Source organism: Pan troglodytes, chromosome 21, assembly GCF_028858775.2.
Source record: "Pan troglodytes isolate AG18354 chromosome 21, NHGRI_mPanTro3-v2.0_pri, whole genome shotgun sequence".
NCBI classification, from domain to species: Eukaryota; Metazoa; Chordata; class Mammalia; order Primates; family Hominidae; genus Pan; species Pan troglodytes.
The window spans coordinates 23,924,470-23,936,913 of record NC_072419.2 but is presented as its reverse complement, the minus strand read 5'-3'; the positions used below and the strand labels follow the sequence as shown (position 1 = coordinate 23,936,913).

Below are 12,444 nucleotides of genomic sequence, written 5' to 3'. Positions count from 1 at the left end.
GCACAGTAATGGAATACAGATCTGCAATGCATCACCAAACATTGACCTAAAATGAGCAGGGCTGCAAGATTATTGACAAAACGTGGGCTGCAGACCTTGAGAGCAGCAGGCAGCTTGACAATGGACAGATGTCAAGGCCACTCAACATCTTGGCATGGTTGAAAGGTATGCCACTCATCTATCAACCAGTCAGTCAATATTTTTTGAGTGCCAGCAAGGAAAAAAATGTGATGCTAAATCCTGATAGCTCTCAGCAAATCAGTTATATCTGTTTTGCACATTACTGATGCTCATTAAATGTGTATTTTCTACCTTTTTGCAATTTGAGTTACTATTATTATTATTTTGTTTGGTCAAATGTATTTTGCTCATTGCAAGCTAAGAGAAAATTATACTCTTTTTGAAAATGTCTTAACTGTATTTCAAGTACATCCCTGGAGCTCAGATACTGCATGTAATTATTAAATGGTTCACAGTAGAATAAATATGCTTGCTCTGCTTAAACAGGAATAATCCAACAAAAGCAAATCGAGCACAAGGCAAGCTATTCTAATATACACATTCCCTAAAAGCAGTTCTGCATATGTATGAAGTTTGTTTTCCTAAAGCACCCTTGGCGTGGAGTTTAATAAAGGAAAACAATGAGTAAATGCAGAGGGTATGAGATGATGGTTTAAAGTGTCAGGAAAACCTAGGAGAGATGTGTTGCTATTGAACTCAGTCTCCCAACCAAGGGGAACATTTTACTTCTTTGAGTGTCCCCTATAGTGCATTTTATTTTCTATTTTCACAGCAGTGAGAATCTCTTGCTGGACAGCCACTGCCTTTTCCTGTGAAGCAATTGCTCCTGCATTGTAACTAGCCTTTGTGGCAGTCAGTGTGGCTGGAATAGTTAACAGCAACAAGCCTATCGCTGCTCAGCATGTCAGCCCTATACTGGAGTTTCAGGGCATGCTGACACCAGCCTTTCTTAAGAGCCCCAACTCTGCTGAACAGAGATGGGGCATCGGATTTGGTGCCTGTGCCCAGAAAACACCTGAAGAACCTGTGGGATGCCTTGGTGTCTGCACAGCTGGTGGGAGGCTCATGCTGGGTCCTATGCCAGCCAACAACAAGTGCCAGGCTCCAGGCTATTGGGGCTTCTGAGAGTAGCAGCATTATCTTGAGTGTAATGAGAGAATGAGCCTCATCTATGCCCCTGGCCCAGTTTCTGACCCAACCACAGAATTTCTTTCTTTCTCCTAGCAACTTTTTCAACCCTTTTATGCTCCACCTCACTTGCGGATCCTTCTTAGAATGCTGCCTCCTGCACCAGCCTCCAAATCCCACAGCAGTTATCCAGACCACCTCCTGAACATATCTTGCACCTCCCCGCCAGCCTATCCTTGTCCAGATTATATCCTTGCCCTGGGATACATTCGTTCCCTACTCCCAACTCTACCTATTGCCTTAGATAAAATCCTAGACCAATGACCCACTGGCATCAAATCCTGCCTCCACTTCTTATTAGCCCTGTAACCTTGCACAAGTAACTTAACCTCTCTGTGCCTCAGTTTCCAAAAGGGGAAAATCATAATACCTATTTCAGAGGGTTACTACGAGAATTAGTTGAATGAATACATGCAAAACACAGAACAGTGCCTTAAATACAGTAACTGTTCAACTTGCATTAGCTGTCCTTGTGTTATTTTAGTCTGGGCTACATTTTTGCATTGTAGTAACTTGGGCATCTATTGCCTAATCATTTGACATTGCAAACTCCTTGGAAGCTTGCACACCAAAACAGTTTCATGATACCAAACTGAAGTCCTAGTTTTGTTATTACCTCTTTTTATGCCGTATGCTAGTTAAATTTACTTCTTGTTATTAGAAAAAAATCAAAAACATACAAAAATAGAGTAAAATCCCATGTACTCATCACAGAGCTTTAACAATGATTAACCCATAACCAATTTTATTGCCTCTATACTTCAGTCATTCTCTTCCCTCCTGCCACAAGCCATAAGTAATATTGAAGAAAATATCAGGCATAATATCATTTCATCCCAGAGGGGTTTTTAAATAAACATATCCTACACTCATGGAAGGGACGCTTTATTCAAATTCTCCTTCACTCAAGCAGGAATCATCTTCAGGATAATGGTGATGTTTTGAACTAAGGATTTTCTTGGTGCTGTGGACTTGAGCTTCACCTCACCAGCCTCCCATAATCATTTACAATGGTAGTTATGTTTGAAAGTAGTTGCGATTTGAGTGGTGGCATCATCCAGTCTTTGTAATAACAAGCCATAGTGCGTGAGGATCTTTGAAAATGACTTGATAATTGAAAAGAACCCATTTACTGGTCAAAGTGGACACTCTGTCTTAGTCATTGGCTCCCTAAGGCATGGGGATCATGCTTGCCTGAGTCACTATGACTGTGTCTTGGGTAATTGGACACTTGGGAATTCTTACCGCTGACAATGATGAGTTTTATTGCCCTAAGCACTAATTAGTCCTAATTGGAGGTTTTTAGCTGGTTTAAAATTATAATTTTGAGAACAAGTTTGCAAATGAAATATTTAAGAGAGAAGACATTTCCTTAGAGTTTTTAGTTTTTCTTAAATTTTCTTTTTTTTATACTTTAAGTTCTAGGGTACACGTGCACAACGTGCAGGTTTGTTACATAGGTATACATGTGCCATGTTGATTTGCTGCACCCACCAACTTGTCATTTACATGAGGTATTTCTCCTAATGCTATCCCTCCCCCAGTCTGCCACACCCCCTGACAGGCCCTGGTGTGTGATGTTCCCCGCCTTGTGTCCAAGTGTTCTCATTGTTCAATTCCCACCTATGAGTGAGAACATGCAGTGTTTGGTTTTCTGTCCTTGTGATGGTTTGCTGAGAATGATGATTTCCAGCTTCATCCATGTCCCTGCAAAGGACATGAACTCATCCTTTTTTATGGCTGCATAGTATTCTGTGATGTATATGTGCCACATTTTCTTAATCCAGTCTATCATTGATGGACATTTGGGTTGGTTCCAAGTCTTTGCTATTGTCAATAGTGCCACAATAAACATATGTGTGCATGTGTTTTTATAGTAGCATGATTTATAATCCTTTGGGTATATACCCAGTAGTTGGATTGCTGGGTCAAATGATATTTCTAGTTCTAGATCCTTGAGGAATCACCATACTGTCTTCCACAATGGTTGAACCAATTTACACTCCCACCAACAGTGTAAAAGCGTTCCTATTTCTCCACATCCTCTCCAGCATTTGTTGTTTCCTGACTTTTTAATGATCACCATTCTAAATGGTGTGAGATGGTATCTCATTGTGGTTTTGATTTGCATTTCTCTGATGACCAATGATGATGAGCATTTTTTCATGTGTCTGTTGGCTGCATAAATGTCTTCTTTTGAGAAGTGTCTGTTCATATCCTTCACCCACTTTTTGATGGGGTTGTTTTTTTCTTGTAAATTTGTTTAAGTTCTTTGTAGATTCTGGATATTAGCCCTTTGTCAGATGGGTAGATTGCAAAAATTTTCTCCCATTCTGCAGGCTGCCTGTTCACTCTGATGGTAGTTTCTTCTGCCGTGCAGAAGCTCTTAAGTTTAATTAGATCCCATTTGTCTATTTTGGCTTTTGTTGCCATTGCTTTTGGTGTTTTAGTCATGAAGTCCTTGCCCATGCCTATGTCCTGAGTGGTATTGCCTAGGTTTTCTTCTAGGGTTTTGATGGTTTTAGGTCTAACATTTAAGTCTTTAATCCATCTTGAATTAATTTTTGTATAAGGTATAAGGAAGGGATCGAGTTTCAGCTCTCTACATATGGCTAGCCAGTTTTGCCAGCACCATTTATTAAATAGGGAATCCTTTCCCCATTTATTGTGTTTGTCAGGTTTGTCAAAGATCAGGCAGTTGTAGATGTGTGGTGTTATTTCTGAGGCCTCTGTTCTGTTCTATATATCTGTTTTGGTACCAGTACCATGCTGTTTTGGTCGCTGTAGCCTTGTAGTATAGTTTGAAGTCAGGTAGCATGATGCCTCCAGCTTTGTTCTTTTGGCATAGGATTGTTTTGGCAATGCGGGCTCTTTTTTGGTTTGATATGAACTTTAAAGTAGTTTTTTTCCAATTCTGTGAAGAAAGTCATTGGTAGCTTGATGGGGATGGCATTGAATCTACAAATTACCTTGGGCAGTATGGCCATTTCCATGATATTCATTCTTCCTATCCATGAGCATGGAATGTTCTTCCATTTGTTTGTGTCCTCTTTTGTTGAGCAGCAGTTTATTGTTCTCCTTGAAGAGGTCCTTCACATCCCTTGTAAGTTGGATTCCTAGGTATTTTATTCTCTTTGTAGCAATTGTGAATGGGAGTTCACTTATGATTTGACTTTCTGTTTGTCTGTTATTGGTGTATAGAAATGCTTGTGATTTTTGCACATTGATTTTTGTATCCTGAGACTTTGCTGAAGTTGCTTCTCAGCTTTATTGGTGTATAGAAATGCTTGTGATTTTTGCACATTGATTTTTGTATCCTGAGACTTTGCTGAAGTTGCTTCTCAGCTTAAGGAGATTTTGGGCTGAGACGATGGGGTTTTCTAGATATACAATCATGTCATCTGCAAACAGGGACAATTTGACTTCCTTTTTTCCTATTTGAATACCGTTATTTCTTTCTCTTGCCTGATTGCCCTGGCCAGAACTTCCAACACTATGTTGAATAGGAGTGGTGACAGAGGGCATCCTCATCTTGTGCTGGTTTTCAAAGGGAATGCTTCCAGTTTTTGCCCATTCAGTATGATATTGGCTGTGGTTTTGTCATAAATAGCTCTTATTATTTTGAGATACATTTCATCAATATCTAGTTTATTGAGAGTTTTTAGCATGAAGGGCTGTTGAATTTTGTCAAAGGGCTTTTCTGCATCTGTTGAGATAATCATGTGGTTTTTGTCATTGGTTCTGTTTATGTGATGGATTACGTTTACTGATTTGCATATGTTGAACCAGCCTTGCATTCCAGGGATGAAGCCGACTTGATCGTGGTGGATAAGCTTTTTGATGTGCTGCTGGATTTGGTTTGCCAGTATTTTATTGAGGATTTTTGCATCAATGTTCATCAGGGACATTGGTCTAAAATTCTCTTTTTTTGTTGTGTCTCTGCCAGGCTTTGGTATCAGGATGATGCTGGCCTCATAAAATGAGTTAGGGAGGATTCCCTCTTTTTCTGTTGACTGGAATAGTTTCACAAGGAATGGTACCTGCTCCTCTTTGTACCTCTGGTAGAATTTGGCTGTGAATCCGTCTGGTCCTGGACTTTTTTTGGTTGGTAGGCTATTAATTATTGCCTCAATTTCAGAGCCTGTTATTGGTCTATTCAGAGATTCAACTTCTTCCTGGTTTAGTCTTGGGAGGGTGTTTGTGTTCAGGAATTTATCCATTTCTTCTAGATTTTCTAGTTTATTTGTGTAGAGGTGTTTATAGTATTCTCTGATGGTAGTTTGTATTTCTGTGGGATCGGTGGTGATATCCCCTTTATCATTTTTTAATGCATCTATTTGATTTTTCTCTCTTTTCATCTTTATTGGTCTTGCTAGTGATCTATCACTTTTGTTGATCTTTTCAAAAAACCAGCTCCTGGATTCATCGATTTTTTTTGAAGGGTTTTTCGTGTCTCTAGCTCCTTCAGTTCTGCTCTGATCTTAGTTATTTCTTGCCTTCTGCTAGCTTTTGAATTTGTTCACTGTCACTTCTCTAGTTCTTTTAATTGTGATGTTAGGGTGTTGATTTTAGATCTTTCCTGCTTTCTCTTGTGGGCATTTAGTGCTATAAATTTCCCTCTACACATTGCTTTAAATGTGTCCCAGAGATTCTGGTATGTTTTGTCTTTGTTCTCATTGGTTTCAAAGAATGTCTTTATTTCTGCCTTCATTTCGTTATGTACCCAGTAGTCATTCAGGAGCAGGTTGTTCAGTTTCCATGTAGTTGTGTGGTTTTGAGTGAGTTTCTTAATCCTGAGTTCTAATTTGATTGCACTGTGGTCTGAGAGACAGTTTGTTGTGATTTCTGTTCTTTTACATTTGCTGAGGAGTGCTTTACTTCCAATTATGCGGTCAATTTTGGAATAAGTGCGATGTGATGCTGAGAAGAATGTATATTCTGTTGATTTGGGGTGGAGAATTCTGTAGATGTCTATTAGGTCCACTTGGTCCAGAGCTGAGTTCAAGCCTGGATATCCTTGTTAACCTTCTGTCTCGTTGATCTGTCTAATATTGACAGTGGGGTGTTAAAGTCTCCCCTTATTATTGTGTGGGACTCTAAGTCTCTTTGTAGGTCTCTAAGGACTTGCTTTATGAATCTGGGTGCTCCTGTATTGGGTGCATATATATTTAGGATAGTTAGCTCTTCTTGTTGAATTCATCCCTTTACCATTATGTAATGGTCTTCTTTGTCTCTTTTGATCTTTGTTGGTTTAAAGTCTGTTTTATCAGAGACTAGAATTGCAACCCTTGCGTTTTTTTTTGCTTTCCATTTGCTTGGTAGATCTTCCTCCATCCCTTAATTTTGAGCCTATATGTGTCTCCGCACGTGAGGTGGGTCTCCTGAATACAGCACACTGATGGGTCTTGACTCTTTATCCAATTTGCCTGTCTGTGTCTTTTAATTGGGGCATTTAGCCCATTTACATTTAAGGTTAATATTGTTATGTGTGAATTTGATTCTGTCATTATGATGTTAGCTGGTTATTTTGCCTGTTAGTTGATGCAGTTTCTTCCTAGCATTGATGGTCTTTGCAATTTGGCGTGTTTTTGCAGTGGCTGGTACTGGTTGTTCCTTTCCACGTTTAGTGCTTCCTTCAGGAGCTCTTGTAAGGCAGGCCTGGTGGTGACAAAATCTCTCAGCATTTGCTTGTCTGTAAAGGATTTTGTTTCTCCTTCACTTATGAAGCTTAGTTTGGCTGGATATGAAATTCTGGGTTGAAAATTCTTTTCTTTAAGAATGTTGAATATTGGTCCCCACTCTCCTCTGGCTTGTAGGGTTTCTGCCGAGAGATCTACTGTTAGTCTGATGGGCTTCCCTTTGTGGGTAACCCGACCTTTCTCTCTGGCTACCCTTAACATTTTTTCCTTCATTTCAACTTTGGTGAATCTGACAAGTATGTGTCTTGGGGTTCCTCTTCTTGAGGAGTATCTTTGTGGTGTTCTCTGTATTTCCTGAATCTGAATGTTGGCCTGCCTTGCTAGGTTGGGGAAGTTCTCCTGGATAATATCCTGAAGAGTGTTTTCCAACTCGGTTCCATTCTCCCTGTCACTTTCAAGTACACTAATCAAACGTAGATTCGATCTTTTCACATAGTCCCATATTTCTTGGAGGGTTTTTTCATTTCTTTTTACTCTTTTTTCTCTAACCTTGTCTTCTCACTTTATTTCATTAATTTGATCTTCAATCACTGTTACCCTTTCTTCCACTTGATCAAATCGGCTATTGAAGCTTTTGCATGCGTCATGAAGTTCTCGTGCCATGGTTTTCAGCTCCATCAGGTCATTTAAAGTCTTCTCTACATTGTTTATTCTGGTTAGCCATTCATCTAACCTTTTTTCAAGGTTTTTAGCTTCCTTGCAATGAGTTAGAATACGCTCCTTTAGCTTGGACAAGTTTGTTATTACTGAGCTTCTGAAGCCTACTTCTGTCAACTCATCAAAGTCATTTTCCATCCAGCTTTGTTCTGTTGCTGTCGAGGAGCTGCAGTCCTTTGGAGGAGAAGAGGCACTCGTTTTTAGAATTTTGAGCTTTTCTGCTCTGGTTTCTCCCCATATTTGTGGTTTTATCTACCTTTGGTCTTTGATGTTGGTGATCTACAAATGGGGTTTTCGTGTGGATGTCCTTTTTGTTGATGTTGATGCTATTCCTTTCTGTTTGTTAGTTTTCCTTCTAACAGTCAGGTCCCTCAGCTGCAGGCTGTTGGAGGCCCACTCCAGACCCTGTTTGCCTGGGTATCACCAGCAGAGGCTGCAGAACAGCAAATATTGCAGAACAGCAAATATTGCCACCTGATCTTTCCTCTTGAAGCTTTGTCCTAGAGGGGCACCCACCTTTGTGAGCTGTCTGTTGGCCCCTAGTGGGAGGTGTCTCCTAGTTAGGCTACATGGGGGTAAGGGACCCACTTGAGGAGGCAGTCTGTCCATTCTCAGAGCTCAAATGCCATGCTGGGAGAACCACTGCCCTCTTCAGATCTGTCAGACAGGGGCATTTAAGTCTGCAGAAGCTTCTGCTCCTTTTTTCCAGCTATGCCATGCCCACAGAGGTGCAGTCTATAGAGGCAGTAGACCTTGCTGAGCTGTGGTGGGCTCTGCCCAGTCTGAGCTTCCTGGCCACTTTTTTTTACCTACTCAAGTCTCAGCCTCCCTCCATCAGGCTGCTGCCTTGCAGATCAATCTCAGACTGCTGCACTAGCAGTGAGCAAAGCTCCATGGGCGTGGGACCTGCCAACCCAGACATGGGAGAGAATCTCCTGGTCTGTTGTTTGCTAAGACCATGGGAAAAGCACAGTATTTGGGCAGAAGTGTCCCATTTTTCCAGGTGCAGTCTGTCACAGCTTCCTTTGGCTAGGAAAGGGAAATCCTCCGACCCCTTGTACCCACTGTCCAACTAGTCCCAATGAGATGAACCAGATACCTCAGTTGGAAATGCAGAAATTGCCCATCTTCTGCGTCGATCATGCTGGGAGCTGCAGACCAGAGCTGTTCCTATTTGGCCATCTTGGAGTGGAACCTTTTAGTTTTTTTAAGGAGTATTTTTATAGCACATTGCCCAGGAAGATTTGACTAGGGTAGATTTTGTTTGGGTTCAGAAAATGAGATTGGGGGATAATCTTTCCATTGGTTATATTTTTGTGCTTACATCAATCCATCAAAGACTAATTTAGTACCTACTAGTTACAGAAAGACAGCAAGTAGCCAGTGGATATGTTGCCACTGCACTTTCTGATATTCATGCGGAGAGCTGGTAATCAATCCTGCTGAAGCCAGACCCTCTCATGGCCCTTCTCAGCACTGTGCCCTGGATGGCCACTGCCAATTCTGTCTAAACCCCAGCTTAATGGCACACATTTGGTAACTTCACATTCTTGTGTCTGAAATGGTTTATTTGCTAAATATATGCTACCATCTAGGGTTAGAAGTCACAGAGATAAAACACACTTCATGCCAAAAGTTTTCAGACCTTTTTTATACATTCTCATCCTCTAAACACACACCTCCAAGCATTGTATGTCATTTTCAGGTTGCAGGTGATGTGGATAGAGAATGAATTGTGCTATCCAACATCAGCAATGATCTTTACAAAATATTACAAAATTAAATTTTATTTTCTTTTTTCTTATTTTCTGCATTTGTACTCAGAACCTGTGTACCCTGTGTCAACCCTTGATGAGACTGAGGGGTCTCAGGTCAACTTGCTAACTTTAGAGACAGAATCTAAGCTTCCTGTCCACCGAGGCTCTACCCTTGAACATATTCTGGTCATCATGCTGCCTGTATCAAATAATAGAAATGATACTCAGCAAAGAATAGTACAAATGTGGATTTGGAAATAATTTGAAGCATGGGGCTAATCTTGGCTTTGACTTGAATTTTAACTGTTTGACCAAGGAAGCCCTTCAACCCTTCTGAGCCTGTTTCCTTATCACTAAACTAAAAATGACAACATTTGTTTTATGTGCTACTTAGAGTGCCATGAGAAATAAAAAAAAATGGATAAAGTGCTCTGCACATCATATATTTTTATACAACTAATTGAAGTTCATATGTTTTTATGAACTTCACCCAAGGACGTCAATAACAGGGAAACACTAGGTTTAAAAATTACAGTATTCTTTCATTGAGCAAACCGCACATCTTTATTTCTTCATATCTCTTATATGTAATTAACCATTTAAGAAAAATGTTTACTTGAAGAAAAAAGAGACCACATTTCCATGTTTAGTGGCAAAACAAGCTGAAGGAAAATTATTCTCTTGGATGGACTGTTTGGGTAGTTTGACATCATAGGATCTTTGTCCCAAGCAATACTTCAAACCTCTGCCAATCACACTTACTGTTTTGTTGAAAGGGACTCCATGAGCTGTTATGGGGTTATAGCAGAAAGCGTACAGAATGCTTTTCAAAAACACATAGACCCATGGGGCAAAATACTTCTCTACAACAGTTTCAACACATAAAGCAAAATCAGCATGTTTTAAATCACCTTGTAATGGGTTGAGAAAGAACTTCTTATTTCTATTTTCTTTTCTCTTTAATGGATTAAAGTAGCAAATAATTTCAAGTTAGCAGAACAAAACAGTCAAAAGATTATTCTAGAGGAAGATTGTAATATTAAAAATTTCACTTTAGAGAATGTAACCACTAAGAAGAAAAATCACAATATAATTTAATGAAGCATGGGGATTATTTTGCTGGTGGTAGTCAAGCCTGAAACAAAACAAAGTAGAATAAAACCCCAAAGCCTAAAGTCAAAGAGACCTCCCAAGGCCCAGTTTACCTGTTAAACCAGTCATCTGTGTACCGAGGGTAAGGATAGGGGTCGTTGCTGCTGAAGTCGTAACTTGCTTCGGCATTCTGAAAAACAGAAGGCATCTCATTAGGTCCGTACAGCCAGAGGTGCAGTAAAGGGAAAGCGCTGGGAGACTTTAAACGTTTCTAGTCTTCCCTGGAGTGCTGGGTTAGTGTGCTGCACTGGACCAAACCTTACAAAATTGTGTTGGAGCCAAAGCATGTCTTTGGGGTTTTCCATCCTCTCTTGATATTCTCTTTCAGGCTTCCCCATTTCATCCTATTTCAAGCCTTCAAGGGGTTAGCAAATTTAAGCCCTGTGTTCTCCAGGACTGTCTTCCTTTCAAGTTGATGTAGCCCTTGTGGTTAATGGATTTCACCTGGAACCCAAGGTGTAGGGTAAGCTTCCTTAATCCTTCCTTGGACAGATGGCCAGATGTTCTAGTTCTCACATCACAAGTGAGATGGCCTCTAGAGTTTCCTTGCTTTACACAGAAAGCTCACAACCAGCTTCTTCCTTCAGACTAGCATAGGCTGGTTTCCTTTCCCCTTATGGGTTTTAAACCCCATGCCCAAGGCCCTGACGTTGTCCACAATTGACCTTATTTATTCACTCAACAAATATCATTAAGAGTCCAATATATGTCAGAGACTTTGCTAAGTACGGGAATACAATGGTGGCATCCCTGCCCTTATGTAACTTATAGCCTAGTTGCGGGAACAGACATCAATCGAAAGATCAAACAAAGAAATGTACCATTACAAACTTCAATAAGTATCTGTATGAACTCTTATGCCCTACAGCATATGGTCAAAAGTGTACTATTCTCTGTCATCCAGCACCTTCCTTTTTCCCACTGAGAATCTTTCCCCACATAAAACAATTACATAGCCACTAAAACTGTCTAAGCAATTTTGTGGGTTTTTTTTTTTTTTTTTTTTTTTTTTTTTAACATTTAGGTCTTTAGTTGGTTTGCCTTTTATTCTGGTCTGTAATGGGAGATGACCCACCATTGTTTAGTGAATAACCCATTCCTTCCCCCATTCCCTTCTCTGCTTGCTTGGAGAAGCTGATCTCTCTCAAGTTCCTTTTTCCTCATCTCATTCTCCTCTCCTTTGTTTTGGGGGTCTGAAATGAAGACCCCAGATGGCTTCTTGGTTCACAGTATACACTGGGCCAGGAAACAGTGGGTTAGAGGCACATTCCAGCTTTGGCATTTCTTGATGTTATGGGTCCTGAGACATATTTAGGAACTGTGCTTTATCATAAGATAACACACAAGTTTTGTGACACACTTGAGTTTGTAAGCCTAATGTGGTGGCATAATGTTTTTAAGAGCAACTCCACTAATTCCATTAATTTTTGTTTTATTGTTTAGATGACAAAATCACCAGTAGTTGTAATAATCAGAGTTGTAATGCTAATTTATTTAAATAAATGCTGTACTTGGGCAGGAGTCACCCTGAAATTTGGCCCAGTCATTTGCCTGGAGTCTTAAGCATGTCGATCCTTTATTCCAGGATCTAGGTCTTCATTCAACACTTGGCTTTCAGAGAGGAGGAAGTCTTCTCGTCTCCACTGACCATAACTACTGGCAAGTCGCCAGTTTTTCGACTCCTTCCCCACTTAGACTCCAGATTGCTTTCATTCACTTTTAAAGTTTAATTCTGTATCTGGCCCACAATCCTTGTTCCTGGGAGACCCTCTCAGATTTGGCCTTTCTCCCACTGACTTCCCATGCGATATTTGGATTTCTGTTTTTTTCAGAGATACTATTTTGAAATAGTAACTTGTCTTCCCCAAGTGTGTTCTGTTCTCCTAACCTCTGAATTTTTCAGAGATAACAGCATTCTTAGGTATAGTTAGTGGGGTAGGAATATCGAGAGAAACACAAGTTAATACATT

General features: G+C 40.2%; 1 protein-coding gene across 1 annotated transcript in view; it reads right to left on the bottom strand.

The window, feature by feature from the left end:
• PCSK2 (proprotein convertase subtilisin/kexin type 2) overlaps positions 1–12,444 on the bottom strand; it is a 256,990-nt gene that overhangs the window by 63,193 nt on the left and 181,353 nt on the right. Inside the window, exon 6 of the mRNA XM_001138346.7 lies at positions 10,528–10,604. Within this exon, the coding sequence (XP_001138346.1) occupies positions 10,528–10,604 (77 nt within the window). The remainder of the gene's footprint in view (positions 1–10,527; positions 10,605–12,444) is intronic.